The sequence below is a fragment of the Odontomachus brunneus genome, unplaced genomic scaffold (assembly GCF_010583005.1).
Source record: "Odontomachus brunneus isolate Ranch 3 - 2012 unplaced genomic scaffold, Obru_v1 Obru_scaffold_167, whole genome shotgun sequence".
Classification (NCBI taxonomy): Eukaryota; Metazoa; Arthropoda; class Insecta; order Hymenoptera; family Formicidae; genus Odontomachus; species Odontomachus brunneus.
In genome coordinates, this window is record NW_022639617.1 from 655,985 (window position 1) to 674,579 (window position 18,595).

The 18,595-nt window shown below is 39.1% G+C and overlaps 3 protein-coding genes across 6 annotated transcripts; 1 reads left to right on the top strand and 2 right to left on the bottom strand.

Moving 5' to 3' along the window:
* Nucleotides 1-677: 677 nt before the first annotated feature.
* On the bottom strand, nt 678-2,681 carry LOC116851214. Its single transcript, XM_032830414.1, has 3 exons — nt 2,320-2,681; nt 2,071-2,197; nt 678-1,981 (listed from the first exon to the last, which is right to left on the bottom strand). Exons 1-3 carry the CDS (start codon nt 2,422-2,424, stop codon nt 1,728-1,730), a joined length of 486 nt encoding a protein of 161 aa, XP_032686305.1. The 5' UTR covers nt 2,425-2,681; the 3' UTR covers nt 678-1,727.
* Nucleotides 2,682-4,528: 1,847 nt separating this feature from the next.
* On the top strand, nt 4,529-10,178 carry LOC116851213 (cyclin-dependent kinase 11B). 4 transcript variants are annotated; one of them, XM_032830412.1, is made up of 8 exons: nt 4,529-4,909; nt 4,969-5,136; nt 6,497-6,874; nt 7,412-8,412; nt 8,541-8,867; nt 9,000-9,264; nt 9,352-9,585; nt 9,745-10,039. In XM_032830412.1, the coding sequence occupies exons 2-8, from the start codon at nt 5,039-5,041 to the stop codon at nt 10,037-10,039; spliced, it is 2,598 nt and encodes an 865-aa protein (XP_032686303.1). In that variant the 5' UTR covers nt 4,529-4,909; nt 4,969-5,038. The 4 variants fall into 4 exon arrangements, with proteins under 4 accessions (XP_032686303.1, XP_032686302.1, XP_032686301.1 ...); XM_032830411.1 differs by having other exon boundaries at nt 4,974-5,136; XM_032830410.1 differs by lacking the exon at nt 4,969-5,136 and having other exon boundaries at nt 4,809-4,909; nt 9,745-10,178.
* Nucleotides 10,179-10,433: 255 nt separating this feature from the next.
* On the bottom strand, nt 10,434-11,931 carry LOC116851217 (pigment-dispersing hormone peptides-like). Its single transcript, XM_032830416.1, has 3 exons — nt 11,357-11,931; nt 11,023-11,207; nt 10,434-10,736 (listed from the first exon to the last, which is right to left on the bottom strand). Exons 2-3 carry the CDS (start codon nt 11,152-11,154, stop codon nt 10,614-10,616), a joined length of 255 nt encoding a protein of 84 aa, XP_032686307.1. The 5' UTR covers nt 11,155-11,207; nt 11,357-11,931; the 3' UTR covers nt 10,434-10,613.
* Between the last annotated feature and the right edge of the window lie 6,664 nt (nt 11,932-18,595).

An 18,595-nucleotide genomic window follows, 5' to 3' on the forward strand; every position in this document is an offset into this window, starting at 1 on the left:
TATATATATATATATATATATATATATATATATATATATATATATATATATATATATATATATATACACTCTTCCACGCAACTTCGACGTTTAAAAATAAAACGTTGACATAAAATTAAACATAAGGTTCGTAATTTAATGATTTAAGTAATACTATTATTTAAAAATATGTCAGATCGCAGTATTTCGTTCATTATTGATGATTGAAATGATTTGTGTAAATCGGGATTAATTTTGCATTCTTGTATGAAAATTTTTAAAAGAACATCTCGATCCACAGTCGTACATGTATGATAATAGAGATGTTAGCAATTATTAAGTCTGTAAAACAAATAATATACATACACAACCTTTTACAGGTTTACCTTTCACATGCTACATTAAGTCTATATTAGTTTGAAATTTTGAGTATACAATTTGCTTCTCATATATCGTGAATATGCCATTTTGCTTTGAATATACTATAGTAAGACTCAGGCATTTTCGTTATTTCTGCCCAGCTATTTTATTATAACTTATACATATGTCATATGTGAAACATTTTTCCACTTACCAATTTCTACCGGCCAAGTCACACATGTATATATTACACCTCTATGCTTTTTAACTATGATATACATAGATATATACATACACACATGTATATCCTCTTTCTGTTATACAAATGAAATATTAAATTGTTCTTTATGTATTGTTTATTAACTATCACTTGGTCTATGTATTTTGTGTTACAGAGAAAGATATGAGTATAACATTCCGAAGAAATTACAATACTTAAGAAACTTAGATTTTAACCATGTTACATAAAATTTTAAACTATAGTTAAACATATTTTTTCATAATATGTTCTATTACACAATTTATATGCTCTGTCGTACAATTTTTTTAGTTTCTTTTGAAAGTAATTGCTGCATTTACCTTATATTATGTGCTTTCAACAATTATGATTTTCTGCTTGAATAGTGCCAGACATTGTTATTTTGACAACATTAGAATATATAGTGTCATTAAGTGTAAATATGAACTTTATGTATTTCGCATCATATATTGTGATATTATACAGAATGGATCATGAGAAAATTATTCAAAGTACTTATCATCCCCATATTAAATATCAACATACAAGAATTTAAAAATATGATGTGAGCATTAGAACTATTTAATCATAAATTAAGTAATTCCATTTAGATAGATCATTATTCTTTGGTAGTAAAGTTGTATTATTTGTTATATTTTTTGGCTATATTGCAGCCTAGAGTAAGTCTTAATATAAAAGTTAAAAACTTTAGTATGCATTATACTTAAAACTATTATATAAATATAGTATATAAACTAATTAAATTGAGAAAAAATACAAAAGAGAAGTATATTTAAGAATGTATTGATGAAATTTAAAAAATGTGCTATTTGTATATAGATTCAAAAATATGTTCGTCCATTCTGACTGACATTCGAATATTTGATGTCTCCTGCACATATACTAGTATATACTCTTTCAATTAATGTGGATAAATATTTGAGATATGATACTTGTAAATATTAGAATTGATGTAAAATAAAAAAATAAAGAAAATTTAACACAAAAAATATTTTGTTGAAATGACAAAGTTATAAACTTTAAGTAGTACATATAATTAATAACTAAATAATTTTTATCTTGAGAAATGAATATGTTTAAGAGAGTAGTTGCTATCTTATATGTTTTTATTAGTCTTGTTTTCTATAGTCTAGGAATTATAACCTCTCTTTGAAAACCTGAGTCTTATAGGAACATTATCACGTCTATTTAGCCTACCTCGTCCCATGCCTACTGAACTAACGAATGATTCCACATCATCACTTTCAGATTCATCATTTTGATTTATGTATGTTGAAGCTTTGAATCTTGAGAATGCTTCCATTTGTTCTTCTTCACTATCTTCAAATATACTTGTAAAACTAGATTCATTTGTCCGTTTTGCTGAGGTCAAAGTACTGTATTCTGCATATTGCACAAATGAATTATATTTTAAGAATCAGTATATTTTCCTCTTGTTAAATGATTTCTTAAGAACTTTGAATGATACTTACGTTCAATGTGGCAGGTCTCAACAACCTTCTTCGTAGGACATATTTTAATATGTTCTGCGATCTCTAATTTGTTCAGACGGTGAGTTGCATTGTATGGGCAAATGACTTTGTCATTTTCCCTGTAATTCTATGAAAAATTTAATTATTTTATATAAGAAATTACTACAATAGGCTCTTCTATATATCTATATATATATATATATATATATATATATATATATACTCAAATATAATTTATATAGCGGTTACCTTTTCGCAATTTACAAGGTGTCGTTGAAGACTCGAACTAGGCATAATATGACACTTGTTGTAAGGACATTGTACCATTTTATTATCACTCGAAATATCATACATCTTGCACACGTTATAACAAATTATGTACTGCGATATTCGATTATATTACAAAACTTAACCTTAATGGTTTATTTTTTAATTCTAGAGCTGCGCCCCAAAATTCTATTCGGCGGGTAAAATAACATTTGATTAATAAAAGAGAATAAAAAAAATCTTGGTTCTCTTTGTTCTGATGAGTCAATATGCTACTCTACTCCTCGAGTAGAATTTTCAAATTCAACCCAGGACCGCCCTATCCGCAAACTAGTTTGCTCTAAAGATAGTGGTACACGGTGCTCGTTTTCGTGTTGGATGCTTGCTGGATGGAAATACTCTGTTTTGATTGGTGCATTTCCATCCATCTTCAGAAATGCACCAATCAGAACAGAATATTTCCATCCAGCAAGCAATCCAGTATGGTAACTAGAGAGGAGACATCGATAAGAAATAATTGATTATAATTCTAGTAACTTAATTGGAGCGCACTGATTATCGGTAGGAAGTAATGGCGTTGGGGCAAAATTCTTAGAGAAGCTTGGAGCCAAAGATTGAAGTTGAAGTTGATTATCAGTAGCCCGATATATCGAGCGAAATAATCGATTCTAGTAAGAATCGGATACACTATCACTATTTCGTTAAACATATGTGTGCTTATATATTTATAGTTTACGTGACATATATTATAGATGAATAAATGCATATACCGTTTGCGGAACAAATTTTTCCAATCCAACTTATTTTTATTAGCATAAAAACAAAATGGATCTAGTGAAATTCAATGATATACTAAAAATGTACCAACCAGAATAAAGCATTTCTAGTATGTCACTGAATCTCATCAGATTCAAAACAAACGCTGTCCGTCGGTTTAATGCAAGATTCACAGTAGATTTGCAGTGGTGCAGTTAAAGAGCTGCACTACTGAACTGGTGCAGTAAGTGAGTGAGACAAGTATATTTTGGTTGCGTTCCGTTTCACGCATTATGCGCGTATTGCCTACAATATACGTGACACAAACTATAGATAAATGCGCCATATGCGTGAAACGGAACGCGGTCCTTATCTTGCTCTAACTTATTGCTTTACAAATAGTGCCAAATCATAAGAAGTTATTATTTTCAGCGGATTTCCTTTCAATTGGGGGGACACGAATCAGGATCACTTTCGTTATATGGAGTTCGACCTGTCTTACTTCATGGTCCATACATACGCCCTATACAAGTGCACTGTTCGCGCGAACCAGTGTTTCGATATTGGAGAGGCTATAAGCGCATGCACGGTGTACACGGCACCAGGAAAGTATCTAAGACAAATAATAAAGGCTGCGTTCCGAAATTTACTGCCAGTACTGAAAATCTATAGGTTATGTTACGTATATTATAGAATTTCAGTACTGGCAGTGAATTTCGGAACGTAACCATAATGTACCGTTGGAATCCCTACATTATTATTGAAAAATTGTTACGCGCATGCGCGTATAGTCTCTCCAATCATTGAACTATGGGTGCGTTCAGATTCCCTACCCGGGTGCACTCTATTACTAGAAACACTATAGTATATGTTACATATACTATAGCACTTCTAGTATTAGAGTGCACCCGGGTAGGGAATCTGAACGTACCCTTTAAGGGCTATCGCACACAAATTGACATAACTACATATGCATAGCATAAGATCGTATGGACCAATGAGCATCGAATATTAAGCATCGAACATCAATATGGCGACTTAATACTCGATGCTCATTGGTACATACGGTCTTATGCTATGCATATGCAGTTATGTCAATTTGTGTGCGATAGCCTTAATACAACTGGAATGGGCGCCAGCAGCACTGCCGCGTGGCCGAGAGAGATAGCTGCTGTACAATCACAGCAAAAAGTTGATCCATAGCTTCTAAGAATTTTATTATTATAATAATTGTTTCTTTATGTGTGTATTATATATTATTACATGCAATTTTGGCGTAAAGTTACGCAATAAAATGGGACGATTTGATTAGCTTAACTCGGACGACGCGACGCGTGACGCGCTAAGTGGAAATGCACCCTACGACGAACGCACCTATGAAAATCTGTATTTACGAGCCACGTATTTGCGGTCGCCATTTTGTGGGCCATATTCCCTAGCATAGTCAGTCTCTGTTTGAGGGTCGTTAAAGCTCTATAGCTAGTTCCGGCAAGTGTTGTTTTTCGAAGTGTGATTTCATCAGAGAAAGAGTTTATATATCATACAGTAAATCAATTGATAACGTATAATTGTGTCTTCCTTCGGTCTATACTTTTTAGAATCTGAGACGTGTAATTCTGTATAAACTCCACACATACGTGTACTTTCGTCCATAATAGTAAGTGGCTTCGGTGTGGATATTGTTGCTTGAGAACTGCATTCTCTCATCGCTGTCCATGCTTCACATGTGTGAATACAAGTTAGACATGGACATTGATAACCAGAGCGAGGACGGAGAAATCAAGAAGAGTCCATCAAAAGATATGGGTGATTACAGGTAAGATATATTGTGTGCCGTCGAGTATTTCTGTAATTTGAGATTGCTATAATTTTGAGGTTAGGTTTAAAGATTGACCAGCCATGAAACAACCACAAGGAGTTTTTGTACGCAATCAAGTGCGACAAAATGTTCGAGACATTCTCGAACGGAATGCGTTACTTCGATGCACGAACTGTTCGAAAGTGTGATATGTATTATAATACGAGTTCGCGAAGTCTTTATAGGTTAGTTGATAAATAAATGTATTACTCGAGACACTGCATGCGTGCGCTTGCGCAATCGATTTTTTTTGTCTTTGCACTCTCGACGTTTTATCCAGGGCTGCGTTCAGAAACCCTACTCTGTGAGTAGAGTAACATTTAATTAGCCAATCAGAGCAAAAGGAACTAAGATTTATTTATTATGATTGATTTATTAAAGTAACTCTACCCATCGAGTAGGATTTCTGAACATAGCCCGTGATGTAAATATAAAGGTGTACCATTGCGCATGATGATACAATGTGATGATTACGTATAGTGACGTAATGTGTAGTGAATCAATTGGAAATGAGCAGGAATGCAGCCGAAAAATTCAAATGCCCAAAATTAATCGTACATTACTAATATGTATTTAAACTTAAAATCTGTAATATATATATATATTATATATATATATATAGAGAGAGAGAGGGGGGGGAGAGAGAGAGAATAATAGTACTAAATATATATATATATATCGTAAAAATTTGTAGCACTAGATATTCATTGCGTTATTTATATAAAAATACTTACAATATGTTGTTAATATTCTTTTACTTTTATATAACCTCTTAATTTCTTATAATATATAACACAACGATGTGTATGCTGTCAATAGCCATATTGGATTCTAACATTCCTGATTGGGCATTTCTGATTGGCTATTATTTTGGACGACTGCGCATCCACGGGACTGGTACACCTTTATATTTACATCATGGTTTTATCGGCAATGTAATCTTTGTGCGTACGCCATGAATGGCGGAGTTCATTCCGTGGAGTCTTTCATTAATCCCGATTACGGAATATCAGAGATAAGTTGACTTTTCATAATAAATAAAAGTCGAGTCGTGTCACGAGCAGAATGACGAGCGATGCTGCCTAGAATTTTTAGGTATTTAGAATTCCGTAAAACGGATAGCATATATACATATATATACATATATATGCACTATTGTACACATACGATTTTTCGAATAGTTTATTATTTGTAATTATTGTTATTTACTGTATCATGCTTATGTATCTTAGCTGTCAGTAGTGTATTTTGTTAATTATTAAAATCTAATCTCAATTTTTTCTCCTTTCTCTTTCTCTCTTTTCCTAAATTTACAAGCAATATGAAGATTTTAACAATAATAGACATGACATTAATTTTTTTCAAATCTACATATAGATCAATGAACTTACATACATACAAGTGTCAATAAACAAAGAGAAATAATAACACTACATATTGTCAAAATACTGTAATTGAGATTCAAGTCTCAGGAAGATCCACTTTTCATTTCTATATTTATAGTTGCATATTGTCTATTTACTTTAATTTATCTTATATTTCCAGCTTTTCAGAGGAAGAAGGTGGCGACACTGCTGACTCCTTAGACATTAAACCGCCACAAGCAGTTGTGCGTCACCATAAGTCAAGCTCATCTCGTCGAAGGGAGAAGCACAGCGACAGGAGAAGTCGTAGGGATGAGAAAGAACGTAAGTCGCGCCAGCACGAACGCGAGGACAGGCACAGAGACAAACATAGGCATCGTAGGCATGCCGGAGACCCTCTGGAAAGGTCTGAGCGTTTGGAAAGTTCCAAGAGAAACCGCGACAGAATGGAACGTCTAGACAGAATGGAGGGTCACTCGCGGGACAGTCGGGAATCGTCTAGGCACGAACGCAAAGAAAGAAGTACTGGAGATCGTGTGTTGGAAGATTTGAGAGAAAGGTAATTATATCTCATGTTATCTTTACGAGCAGTCTAAAAATTCACGACACCCTGTTATGCTGGTGGAACTCATCAAACTGAACACAAAATTCCTCTACAATTTGTGATTGTGATGTGCGCAATAATGTATCAAACTTTTTAATTTAATAACTAAAAATCTACATGCTTATTTGCAAAATGATACGACTCTTTTGTTTAATTTAATCTAATGTACAAGCATACGACAGCTATCGCCATCATTTACCGTTCCGCGCGTAATCATTTGCCAATCTTCTTTAATTGATAACTCAAAAAATTTTGTGGTTTGCAGGATGGTAGAAAAATTTTATATTCAGTTTGTTTCAATGTTTGTGTAATGAGTTCTACCTTCATACAACGGGCATGTCATGAATTGTCAGACGCTTTGTAGGTTTTTCATTGTGTCTGTCTGCCTCTGATTCATAAAGTAGAAGCGCTAATTATTTCTCTATGACTTATTTTCTTTGTTGCAGGAATTTAGTTCACAAAATTTACAAAGTAAATTCTGTTAATTTTTAGGTTACTAGATAAAAGAAGGGAAAGGCGGGAGGAGCCGCGCGATATTCGCGACTATAAGATTGAATCTCGTCGTGAATTGCGCTTAGACGACGCGAGAGAAATGCGCGAGTCGCGCGATCGTCGGGACGTACGGATGGAAGATATCCGAGACCGTCGTGAACTGCGAATCGTGGACGATGGTAGGGATCGTCGCGAGGTTCGCGTGGAAGAGCAGAGGCACATACGAATGGTTGTGGACGAACAATTCTCAGAGAATGAACTGATGGAACGGCCCGAGAAACGTCGCAAGAGATCTCACAAGCACGACAGAATGCGCGAGAGAGACCAAGAGAAGATGGAACGTGAGAAGGAGCACAGAGAGAAGCAGCTGCGCGAGGCGATGGAGATTGTAGCCGACGAGATTAATGAGATGGAGGCGCAGAATGAGATCCCAATGAGGGATCTTAAGGATCCAAAAGAGATGACGGAACAGGAACTCCGAAAAGAAAGACTTCTGGAAGCCGACCGAGAAATGGCCAGGAGAAAGGAAGTTTCCAGAATTGAATTGGAAGCAAGAAGAATGAAGAGGGGCGAGAAACGCTTAAGTCCTGAACATAATCCGGATCCGTCCATCGTCGAACTGTCGGACGAAAGTGTCAGTCTCACTCATTCCGAAGGCGCACATTCCAAGTCGCCAGAATCCAGACATTCGTCAGAAGGAGAGAGGAGCATACGTGACAGATCATCGGATCGACGCTCGTCCGACTCCTCGGAATCGAGCAGTGACGACGACGAAGAGTCGAACGAATCTAATAAAGGTTCCAATGGTGATTCCAATGACGCCTCAGATTATAACAATCCGAGTCCACTCTCTGTTGATCGACTTGCAAAGTCTGATCATTCCGACGGAGATTCTCCAGGACACGTCGATTCCAACAACATGTCTAAAAATGTAGAGAAGGAGGAGAAGAAGAAAGAAGAGGAGGAGCCTGAGTTACCGCCATATTTACCAGCTATTCAAGGTTAGTAAAAAAGTAAAATAGTAAAAAATATAAAATATCTACTGATATTGTGTATATTTAGTTTTTGAATGCTGCTCTTGTTGGTAAAATTCGTACGATAAATACATTTCTATAAATCATTTCTACAGGTTGTAGAAGCGTCGAGGAATTTCAATGTTTGAATCGAATCGAAGAGGGCACATACGGAGTCGTATACAGAGCACGTGATAAACGCACGGACGAAATAGTTGCGTTGAAACGATTGAAGATGGAGAAGGAGAAGGAGGGATTTCCGATCACGAGTCTAAGAGAAATCAATACGTTGTTGAAAGCGCAGCATCCCAATATCGTCACTGTCCGGGAGATAGTCGTCGGTAGCAACATGGACAAGATATTTATTGTCATGGATTACGTGGAACACGACCTAAAGTCTCTCATAGAGACAATGAAGCAAAAAAAACAAGTTTTCATACCTGGTAAGTACGCTTGATCGTAACTAACTGATTTACATAGACTCTTATTCTAAGTTCTCTTTTAACGATAAAAGAGAGTTCATAGTGAAAATCATAATATGAACGTGAGAAGATCAACGTTCCGATCTGTTACAGGGGAGGTAAAGTGTCTCATGCAGCAATTGTTGCGCGCAGTCGCGCATCTACATGATAATTGGATATTGCATCGTGACTTGAAAACGTCCAATCTGCTACTCAGTCACAGGGGCATTCTGAAGGTTGGCGACTTCGGTTTAGCTCGGGAGTACGGCTCTCCCTTGAGATACTACACGCCAATCGTAGTAACACTTTGGTACAGAGCACCTGAGTTACTGCTGAGCGACACGGAATACAGTACACCTGTAGATATGTGGTCCGTAGGGTAAGTAAAGATCTGGTATCGTAGTGTTTGCAATCTACATACGACAAATTGACCGATACGATAAAGTTACGTTTGTTCATTCCTCAGGTGCATCTTCGCCGAGCTTCTGCGGATGGAGGCGCTGTTCCCTGGCAAATCGGAGGCCGATCAGTTAACTAAGATATTCAAAGAATTAGGAACTCCAAGTGAGAGAATTTGGCCGGGATATAACAAATTACCTGTGATTGTAAAGAGCCCCCCATTTGCGCATTATCCTGTAAATAACTTGCGACAAAGATTCAGTTTGTCGCTATCCGAACTGGGAATCGAGTTGTTGAATAAGTAAGTCATTTTTATGTTTATTTCATAATTTGTAACGACATACCGGATATCGTTAAGACAACATTGTTGTTATCGTTAAAATATTATAGATTAGCAATGAATGCGGAATACGAATAGCACCCAATAACAAATTTCCTTATGAGTATGTTTTAATTGCAGATTTTTAACGTACGATCCTCGTCAGCGTGTTACCGCCGAGGACGCTCTGAATCATGAATACTTCACGGAAGCACCACTACCAATCGATCCGCAGATGTTTCCCACTTGGCCCGCGAAATCGGAGCAGGGAGTCAGAACCACGAACGCGTCCCCCAAACCCCCGAGCGGCGGCAAAGAATACAAACAGCTGGGTGACGGTGACGACGCCGATTTGAGCAACTCTGGTTTTCATATGGGACTGACCGAGAGCGGCAGAGCTCCACCCGTCGGCGGCGGTTTCCACTTGAAGTTCTAATCATGTGACGATGCTCCATGCATTGTACGTTTTGACGAAATTTTTATTACTTCGACGTAATTTGTACAAAATATACCGTATACATATTTACACGTAATAAGTAGCCCAACGTTAAGTAATAAATAAGTGTACATCTTCATTCTGATTGACAACATTTCCTTCCTCATTTCTCGATTAACTCTATACGATATATCAATGATATATAAAAATCGAGAAAAATAGTAATTCTGCACGACTACAGTTTTCGCGATCGCACCTCCATTTAGGATGTTATAAGAAAATGTAAGATACAAAAGGAGGGAGAAGAAAAAACATAAGAACTGTAATATAGGAGAGAGTGCTGTAACAAAGAGTGATAAATAAAATATAACAATATATTTGTATGTTACGTATCACTGTATTGATTCATTGTACATGATCGGTGTCCTCGCGAGAGTACATTGTAAAACGAATACTGTCCGATGCGCTCTTGTCTATATTTTCTAATTCTATGCACCATATGCGACAAGCTATGATTGCCACAAGATATTGTTAATGACTTGGTTTGGTTCATATGAGTTAAGCGGTTTTAGTCTTATTTCCCGGCATTGTGCATGTTCTTTGGTAGACCCAACAGCGAGTTTATGAGCTCGGAATTGCGCTTGGGATGACAAAATCGTGATGTTACTAGCAACAGTCTGGCCAGTTGCTCGCTGTCCTAAAAAAAAAAATCAAACGTTGCGTAAACGAGCGACACGCGAAGAAACCACTGTTTCGTATATTATCTTCTCTTTTACTTCTCAAATTAAGTATCAAACGTACGCAATACGATGCTTAAGTAGTGTTTCCGATTCGAGTCGGCGTGACGTCGATTCTTCCATCTTCTATCACGCAAAAACATTCAATATTGTTACGAAACAACGATAAGAGCGACGCGACGCCATTACTCACACCTGAGTTTACCCAACCGTCTTTCCCGACTCGAATCTCGAGGACGAACTTACCAATTCTCTGCCGTACGGCAGATTCAGATCCAGAACGTTCCTGTCGGCATCCTCGAGCACGCCGAGCGCTTGTCCGCAGACAATACCGAGCATGATGACGAGAACGAACCCGCACCTCGCGTAGGTAGCCATCGGTGGCTGCTACTCGTGGAAGATGAAGTAACGTCAAGGACCTCCGATGTGATCTGATGGAAATTCGTATCTATGAGCTCGTAGAAACGAAAGTGTATAATAATGAAAATAGCGCCGCAAAAGAAGGAGGCAACGACAGGAGCGAGTCCTCGAGATTGCCTCGCTTCAATTATATGCCGCGCGATCATTCAACATTACTCACGTCTATCGTAAGTGTCGATCTGCGATGCGTCGTCGATGTCGTGCAAGTGAATGCGCTCGATGCACCTCGCGATATACACCGCGATCCGAAGACGCTGTTCTTTTATATACCAATCGTCCTCTGCCGGAATCTGCTTCTGACAGATGAGCGAGCGCAAGCCGACCGCCCTGCGAACGACAGATGTCCTCCTCCGGGAACTGTCGCGCGGAAATTACGCGCCGATTAATTTCCGTTTTCCTTCTGAAGTTATGTAAAAGAAATCCTATCGGCGAAAATGCTGGAAAACGCGCTCTGACAGGCACTTCTCCGACGAATCGTTTCGACGGAGCTCCGAGATCGAGGTAGATCCGATTCGAATCCTTGGTATCGCGGTCTATGAATCCTAAGGCGACTTTGGACTATTGTATGAGTTTTGAACTTGCACTAGAGAATTCCTTCCAGAGAAGGAGTCCGTCAAAATAAGAACATCAGTAAGATATTATATTTTTTGACATTGCTCCATATTTTACTATGTCTAACTTGTAATATTTGTTGAAGAGAATATCAGTTGATTCTCTTCGCCGCACTTTCCATGTATCAAGAGCCGATCGATGCCGTCGACATGGAGGAAAATCTACGATCTATCTCATGAGAGGTTGCCCCGACAGTCGTGAATTCAGAGTCCCGTCAGGGTCGGTGCTGACCTTCGCGACTCTGCTCTTCGCGGGAAGTCGACTTTCATGCGGTTCCCGCTCTCTTTCTTTCAGCTCGACAAATTATTGACTAACTATATTACTCATTTGCGGAGCGCCGCATCCACCATACGACGAATGATCTGGGCAAACCGCGGTGACGGATCGCGACATTGTCCTTCATCGCAGGAGACGGAGGAGACAGAGGGAGGAGAGAAACCGCTTATTAATTATTCCGCGGTAAACCTCGCCGGAATATACGGCATACAACGAAGGAAAAAATGACGAGCGTCTAAAAGTAGCGTTACACACCGGTCGTCGTAAATGCCTTGACGTTTGCTAACGTAAACAGCGATCCGTTATACAGAAACATAAATAACAACGATCAGCGATGACTGGAACCTTATAGATGTTATATCCGATAAAGCTGAAGACAAATCAGGATTCATCTCGTGATACGCCTTGCGACTATCGGCCGCCAATAGTCTCGCTGTTCGACGTTGTTTCCTGACTCTACAAACTGAGAGTAGACATTTTTTATGGTATAGTTTTTTTTATAGTAAAACTACTTTTTAGTTAATTTTAGGCGTCCATAAGGCTTAGATTTTTTGTTTTACGTAAAAAAAACGTATGGATTTATTGGTAAAAAATACAAAATCTTAAAAATCATAATAATTTTGTAAGTAGGATCATTTTTGCATAACTATGGCCGCATAATTCTAGGCATTTTTATTCTTTTGGTCTTTAAATATGAATATTTAAACTTTTAACATAAAAACAAACAATTAGTAAAGCAAATAAGAGCCAACAGCCGATCTCAAAGGAGCCGATCTCTTATCAATTTAATCAAACCAATAGGTAGTTTCGATCCCGTTTTGGACCCTCTTCGTTTGAATTTATGTTAATATAAGCCATTGTACATCTACTGGTTTGATTAAATTGATAAGTGCACCTTTGAGATCGGCTGTTGGCTCTTATTTGCTTTACTAATTGTTTGTTTTGATTCGCGTCAAGAGCCTTTAATTTATTTAATTAATTTTAACATAAAAAAATACATATATTGAGTATATATATAAATTCTATGTTGAAAATTTAAATATTTGTATTTAAAGATCAAAGCAATAAGAATGTTCAGGATTGTCCGGGAATTACTATTTTTACTTTAAGATGTACAAAAGCGAGAATTTGATGTCTTATGTGTACCATTTTCTTATTTTTCTTTTCATTTCGCCTCACGATGAGCTAGATGCGAGGAGAAGGAAAGGCAGCATAGAAAAAAAGAATAAAAAACGAGGAAGGGAGAAGAAAGAGGGATGGACCAGCGTCAAAATCTCCGGTTGTTTCCTGGGATAGGCGCGGGTCACTAACCAGCGACCAGAAAAACAGCCTGGGACCGGTGTCGTGGCCTTGATTCTGTCTCAGGATCCTTCGAAAGCACGGCAGTGTGTCGATCAAGTTGAAAGGATTAGACGGACGTCTTCGTGCGTTTTCTCGGAGTCGTCGATGAGCGCGACGTGTGGTGAGAATAGTTTCGGAATTGAACCGCGAATTCGCAATAATCTCGCGCGACAATTCAACGGCGAGTTCATCGGAGCCGATCGGTGGAAAGGACCCTAACAGCGCAGATATCCAAAGGATATCCTGAGAATGTTCTAAGGATGTCTCTACAACCTAGGAATATTCTCAAGTCATCCCTAGAAGATCTTGTGCTGTTAGGGGAAGATATGCTATATGAAATACATAACAAAAAAAAGAGGAGAGAGGGAAAAGTCGTCGAAGGAGCAGTGAAAGTGCCAAAGTTGAGGAATCCGATCTCAGTATTATCTCGCAATTATCGTGAATCCCGGGATCGAGACTTGCAATTTTCCAGAACTGTGCGATCTTTCAGAAAATACGACGAAAGAGAAATCGATCTGTTGAAATCTCTTATCGCGATGTTCCTCCTCGGTTAAAAACTTGGTCGGAGGATACCTTCATCGATTAATGCGGAATTCCGCAGCCTCCGCTAGGAAGACGCGTCGAAGACAGCGACTTTGAGGACTGGAAAATTCTGGCGACTTCACCGTTCGACCTTTCGCATCTAGTCCTCCTCCTAGTGAGTGTTCGTCTAATTATCATTGCCGAAGCGTTATCGTTCATTTCGTAACGTCCCGAGTGCTTTTTCAGCTTCTTCGCGGAGATTTAAGCACTTCGTCATACACCCACGATCCCATCGACCAAGTTTGATTTATATTCGTCTCCTCAGGTCGTTCCACGAATTTATACGTGTCACTCGGAGACGTCTCGGCAAAGTGTGGATGTATGCACGAAGCGAAGCGTCCTGTCTGAACCCAACTGAGGGAGAATTGTCGCTGCGGGAAAGAGAGAAAAGTCGCCCCATCCAAAGACGACCCGTCCTTTACGTCCCAAACATCACAGATCTCTACAGGACATCCTAAAGACGTTCTGAGAACGTCCCTACATCCTGAGAACGTCTCTACATCCTCAGAACGTCCTCTGGAGATCTTGTGCTGTCTGGATTGTAAGGACCCACAGGAAAATGTAAGCAGTAAAGAAATTGACCAATCACAATCGATTATTCTTCGACTGTGAGAAGAATTGTCGATTATGGTTAGCCAATTTGCTTACTAATTACCTTTGACTACTTACCGTCGATCTCATTGTAGATAGTCCTTTACGTTTTCCTGTATCTTCGGCCTTAAGACTCCTGGCCCGCGAGGGTCAATTCCGCGAGCGATCAGGAGCCTTAATGGCGTTCTCGTGTAACGATTTGTCGCGAAAAATCTTGAGATAACGTACTCTCACAGACGCCGCGGACAGATGCGGGACCGCACTAATGGCTAATGGACGCCCATAATAAATGCGTTATTATGATATAACACGTGTTGCCGGATTTATGACGACGGTCGTTTTCGCGCCTCATCGCCGCCTCTGGCGTAACCAGTGTTGCGCTTAGATGGTCTTAAAATCATCTAGAATCTATGAAGGTGAGATTAAAATCCGTAAATCCATCTTAGATGAAATGATTTTACTTTTAAAGTATCTAGATGAGATAGTCCTGCGATTCACACACATTTAGATCCCTTTTTAATTTTTTTTAACAATTTACATAAATACATAAAAATTGCGCAGATAATTAAAAAAATATACAAACATACACACAGTACACATAGTTTTATTATTTCATTAAGTTTTTATTTTTAAAAAATAAGAGTTTTTCAACAGTTTGAACAGTAAAATGTACCTTGTATCTGAAGAAAATTTGTTTCACATTAAGGAAATCCGTTCGAGAGTGCAACTTCTTCGATTTTGACTGGAAATAGAAAAATGCTTCGATGTTAATGCCAACAACTAACAACATTTTTTTCATATAATATCGCGAAAAAAATTTTTATCTCCGTTACTACCAGAAAAAGATTTGTTTTCGAATGCATTCATATTTTTTTAATAAATTATTTTAATATTATTATAAATTATCTACTTTTTTAAAGAAGAGTCTTTACATAAAAATGCCACTAGCTAAAAATTCTAGGTGACAAATTCTACTGTTGTTATCGTTATCAGAAACATCTTTAAATCCTTCTGAAATAAAATGGAACATTTTTGAAGTAAGATGAAGATGCCATATGCCTTTACCATCTAGACATAGGTGACATGTTTAGATTTCTCCATCCAGACAGTTTCATCTAGATACCATAAGCATAGACAGCATAAACGTTGGGTGTAACTCTCCCTGGACGACGTCTCCTCGTGCACAACGCGAGCCGGCCGGCCGGCGATGAAGTAAGCGGTCGTTTCGCCTTGACGTTTCGCCCGAACAATTAGTTATACAAATGCTCACTTGTAAATAACAAACTTTCGATGAGAGACACGAACGAGGCCATAAATTCACGAGGAGGCCGCTCGAGCGAACGGAAACCTTGAGCGATTGTTTATCGGTGGCTGATCATCCGCCACTGATTTATCGCGCAGCCCTTATTTATTAACGTCGCATACATTATAAGGCGATACAGGGTATAGAACAGTCACTTTATGACGCGTTAATTGTAAGTATTTGAATTAGATGGAGAGAAACAGAGTACCGGTTCATTTGCATCCCGACTGAATCGGACGATCGTGTTTCGCTCGCGCCCATTAACGGCGCCGATTACGAATTCCGACTCGTTTTCTTCTTATTTTCTCTCCCTCCCTTTCTCTCTCTCTTTGTTTTTTCTTTTTTCGATCCGTGACACATAGAATTTATATTCGGCGTTAGCGTTCTGCGCCTTTCTATCGCGGTGGCGTTGAACCCGACGTTTGGGCGTCGTGTTTCACCCATAATCCGACCCATTAACCGCTCCCGAGTCGAATCGAACTCGAGAGTCAAACTCAACAGGAGAGAAGGAGAGAGAACCAGATCTCCCAATTCCAAAACGGCCCGCACATAGCGGCACAGTCATGGGTGTGTACGCGCGCGTATTCGGTAACAATTAATCGGGGAGGGGAGACCGCTATTCTCGAATTTGAATACCCGTCTAACCCGTGGATCTTTGTTCTCGTGAGGAACGCGTTAGCCTCCCTATCTGTCGATCTCTCCACCGGGAGCCACCACTTGTATGCGGAGTCCGTATCCGCAACGGTACCGCCTAAGACAGCCGTCGAATTCGCCTCTTTCGAATCCCGTCCGAAACGAGAAGACGACGAGATGACGTTTATTATTTCGGAGGTAAAGGCTCCTCGTCACGAGCGAAGGTACCCGGTGAACGACTGGACACGGTGAAAAACTGGACTGTCGCGACGATTCCGTCCGCTGCTAATTAGGCGAATAAATTAGGCCGAACTGACGGATTGATACGCGTTAATTTGCATTTCTCGCGAAGTAAGGGGTTGAGCACGATAAAAGGAGTAAGGTGTAGGGAATCGAGAATAGAGAACAGGAAACAGCAAATAGGGAACAGTTCAATATTAAAACATGAAACCTAATTCATCAACGCAAAATATAGATACAGAGGAATAGAGCTAAGACAGAAAACGAGTCGTAAACGTAGGATAAAAGGAGTAAGGTGTAGGGAATCGAGAATAGAGAACAGGAAACAGCAAATAGGGAACAGTTCAATATTAAAACATGAAACCTAATTCATCAACGCAAAATATAGATACAGAGGAATAGAGCTAAGACAGAAAACGAGTCGTAAACGTAGGATAAAAGGAGTAAGATGTAGGGAATCGAGAATAGAGAACAGGAAACAGCAAATAGGGAACAATTCAATATTAAAACATGAAACCTAATTCATCAACGCAAAATATAGATACAGAGGAATAGAGCTAAGACAGAAAACGAGTCGTAAACGTAGGATAAAAGGAGTAAGGTGTAGGGAATCGAGAATAGAGAACAGGAAACAGCAAATAGGGAACAGTTCAATATTAAAACATGAAACCTAATTCATCAATGCAAAATAGAGGAATAGGGCTAAGACAGAGAACGAGACATAAGCGTCGTAGTCGTAGACGTAAAGTAAGACAGAGGAAAACGTAAGGCTAATAGCCTTTCATGACATACGTTTTTCTCGGCCTTATTTTACGTCTCGTTCTCTGCTTTAGCCCATAGCGTTATTTCTTGTTTTCAGTATTCCTTATTCCTTATTCTCTGATCCCTGTTCCTTATTCCTTTTATTGTGCTCAGTCCCTCACATTCTAATAGAGCAGTTCTATTAGACACAATCATTGACATCTCCCTTGCAAAAAAGATCTGCTGACAATCAAGCTTGGATAATAATTCCTAAAGATACTTTGGAAGTTTCAACTGAAAACGTGCAAGTGAATATAATCAAATAATTTGATAAATATTAACAAATCATGCTAGCAAGGCTGTCGCTAAAGACTTGGTGAGCGAATATGCGCGATACGCGGTGATGAGGTCGATAACGATGATCGGGACTGACTGAAGTGTTCCGCCGAAAACACATTACGATTCCTTTACTTTCCCTTTCACTATCATTTCTTCACTTTTCCTCCTCCTTTACTGTCCCTTTCACTCGCGAGATTTCTCGACGTTCTTGACGAGGAAACGAACGGATGGACCGACCACTCGCAAGTTCAAGGCGAATCGTTGCCATTCCGTTCGTAGGGCGCCTTATTTTTGGAAAGCCGCCCCCTGAGAGAGCCAGTCCGTGCATACCTGTACGATCGTCGATCGTCAGATTCTACGACGAGACTAGTCCATAACCGTCCTCTACCGTCCGTCGACCTCCTCCTGGTCGCTGACTATAAAATCTGCGAGTCGACTCCTCTTTCTCGGTGGTCGCGTATCATGACGAGGCTTCCTCTCAACCGCCGATTAACTCGCGCGGGGCGAACCAGAAGGTCCCGGCGAGTCTCCGCTCTAATTACAGATCGGCGATTTGCGAATCGATCGCGAGTCATTCTAGGCCCTGACAATCGCGTAAACTGTACATGAGGCCAACGACAACATATTTCCCTCTCGTGTAATATGCGACCGCTAATGATCCGTTTCGGTGCACTCGATGCCAAGGTCGCGGCTCTCTCTCTCTCTCTCTCTCTCTCTCTCTCTCTCTCTCTCTCTCTCTCT

Bases quoted from the DNA above. Each gene is read 5' to 3' on its own strand.
- LOC116851214 (XM_032830414.1), bottom strand. From the start codon at position 2,424: ATGTATGATATTTCGAGTGATAATAAAATGGTACAATGTCCTTACAAC. The intron at 2,198-2,319 runs GTAACCGCTATA...AATTTTTCATAG, and splicing joins ACCTTGTAAATTGCGAAAAG to AATTACAGGGAAAATGACAA. The intron at 1,982-2,070 runs GTAAGTATCATT...TGCAATATGCAG, and splicing joins TGAGACCTGCCACATTGAAC to AATACAGTACTTTGACCTCA.
- LOC116851213 (XM_032830410.1), top strand. From the start codon at position 4,809: ATGCTTCACATGTGTGAATACAAGTTAGACATGGACATTGATAACCAG. The intron at 8,413-8,540 runs GTTAGTAAAAAA...TCATTTCTACAG, and splicing joins ATATTTACCAGCTATTCAAG to GTTGTAGAAGCGTCGAGGAA. The intron at 9,586-9,744 runs GTAAGTCATTTT...TTTTAATTGCAG, and splicing joins GGAATCGAGTTGTTGAATAA to ATTTTTAACGTACGATCCTC.
- LOC116851217 (XM_032830416.1), bottom strand. From the start codon at position 11,154: ATGGCTACCTACGCGAGGTGCGGGTTCGTTCTCGTCATCATGCTCGGT. The intron at 10,737-11,022 runs GTAAGTTCGTCC...TTTTTTTTTTAG, and splicing joins TGCCGTACGGCAGAGAATTG to GACAGCGAGCAACTGGCCAG.